Here is a 1,881-nt window from a genome sequence, read left to right as displayed (position 1 = left end):
CCACCAGTCGAGTCATATCAGCCATATTTTTAGCAGATGGAAGCGCAAACTTGAACATCAGTACCTTCCTGTGTCTGCCAGGGTGTTGGTCGGAGAAATGCAAGGAAATTAAACTTTTCCCATATTTCTCAAAAGCTTTTTCACCAAACACCTGCAGCATAGCATTCATTTGAAGCAGTAAGAATAGGGTAGATGATACCAAGACACACATTTCACATGGAAAACACTAAACAATTACATGATCCTAAATAGAATGAAGTACTAAATCAGCAAATTAGAAAACTTATATACTAAAACTTAAAAAACACAGCCGCATTTAGAAGGAGGATGTAATGAGAGACAAGCATGAATGCATCATACATAATATTCCTCTGAAAATAACTAGAAGCAGCAGCAGCAGCAGTAGTACTACAATAGATTACAAGTATATTCCCCTAGCTAATAAATGAACAAATTACAATCCTTAAAAGTCAAACTTGCATTCCATTTATGCTTGGGTTACAGGGTATCCCTATATGTATTAGCACACCTTGAATTAGAATCTAGGATACAATATATAGCTGAAGAGAAACCCTAAAGGGACTCTCCGAATGCAGATCAATGCTCATTAGAATTGAAATTCTTACCACTAATCGAATCAAACATGAAAAGCTAGATAAAGAAATCAAAGATGAAACCTGATCAATGACAGCATCGGTGATCAACTCGCCAGCAACTTCCTTGGACTCAGAAATCACAGCCAAATCGTCAGTAATCCACTTGCGGCCGTTTGGGGCGGAGACGAAACCGGCGAACCTCTGCAAGTCCTTGACATCCTTGTGCATGGCCTTGGCAGCCTTCTTCTTGGCCATGGCGAAGACCACGTGATCCATGGCGTCGTCGTTCATGTAAACCTCGAAGCTGATCTCGTCCCTGGTAGGAACCACCATGTTGTAGATTCTGGCGATGAGATCGTGGCGGCTCTTGAGCTCCAGTGTGGCCAGAAGGCCCTGGCAGTACCTGCGGCCGCTGGCGTAAAACTTGAAGGTGGTTTGTCCTTCTTTCAGGAGGAGTGGAGAGTCGTCGCCGCCATCGCCGATGCCGAGGAGGCTGAAATTCTTCTCGAAGATGGAGTCCTTGGCGGCGAACTGCGCGGCCCAAGAGAGGGCTATGTTCTCGTTCTCGCGCTTTCCGGTGAAGTAGTTGATGGCGAACATGATGAGGAAAGAGATGCATACGATCTCCACGGTGAAGGAGCGAGGACGCTTGGCGTCGGGTTGGGTGGGAGGGGAAGTGGGATCGGAGACGGAAGCATTGTGATCGGAGAGAGCATTTAAAGGGGTGAGAGAGAAAGTGAAATTGGAGTGGGAACTAGAAAGTATTAAAATTGGAGGAAGGATGTTCGATAGGGAGACCTTCGAATTCATCCTCGTCTAGAAATCGAAGGTGGTGGGCAGTAGTTTCGAAAGATCGGAGGGTGCGAATTTGGTATCGGGTTGGAGATCGATGGGGGTAGGAGGAGTGAGGTCAGTTGTGAGAGGTTGGGAAGGTGGAGAGCGGAGAGTGGTGGGATCGATAGAAGCGTCTTCGAATTCGTCGTCTTCAGCTTCGAATCCCTCGAAGTGGGAATCGCCGCCAACAGCAACCAGAGAGAGAGAGAGTAAGATGCATAAGTACAGCAGCCGGCGACACCGTTGGCTTTGATTTCCCATTGATGGTGATGTTGAAACACACAGAGACGACGACGGAGGAAGTAAATCGCAGCAGAAACACAAGATAGAGAGACCTACAAATCACAACTTGTTGCTTCGTCTCTCAAATCCGGATCCGGGTTAACGCCTTACCCGACGCCCAAGGATGAACACAATTCTTTTTCAAAATTACTTTTCAATTCCAATCTTC

At 46.2% G+C, this 1,881-nt stretch overlaps 1 protein-coding gene across 1 annotated transcript in view; it reads right to left on the bottom strand.

The window, feature by feature from the left end:
* LOC107482576 (uncharacterized protein At5g49945) overlaps window positions 1-1,406 on the bottom strand; it is a 2,109-nt gene extending 703 nt beyond the window's left edge. Inside the window, 2 exon segments of the mRNA XM_021141394.1 lie at window positions 1-151; window positions 678-1,406. The exon segment at window positions 1-151 is cut by the window's left edge and continues 9 nt beyond it. Of these exon segments, the coding sequence (XP_020997053.1) occupies window positions 1-151; window positions 678-1,406 (880 nt within the window).
* Between the last annotated feature and the right edge of the window lie 475 nt (window positions 1,407-1,881).

The sequence above is a fragment of the Arachis duranensis genome, chromosome 4 (assembly GCF_000817695.3).
Source record: "Arachis duranensis cultivar V14167 chromosome 4, aradu.V14167.gnm2.J7QH, whole genome shotgun sequence".
Lineage (NCBI taxonomy): Eukaryota > Viridiplantae > Streptophyta > Magnoliopsida > Fabales > Fabaceae > Arachis > Arachis duranensis.
The sequence above is the reverse complement of the archived record's forward strand: the minus strand, read 5'-3'. Positions and strand labels throughout refer to the sequence as shown.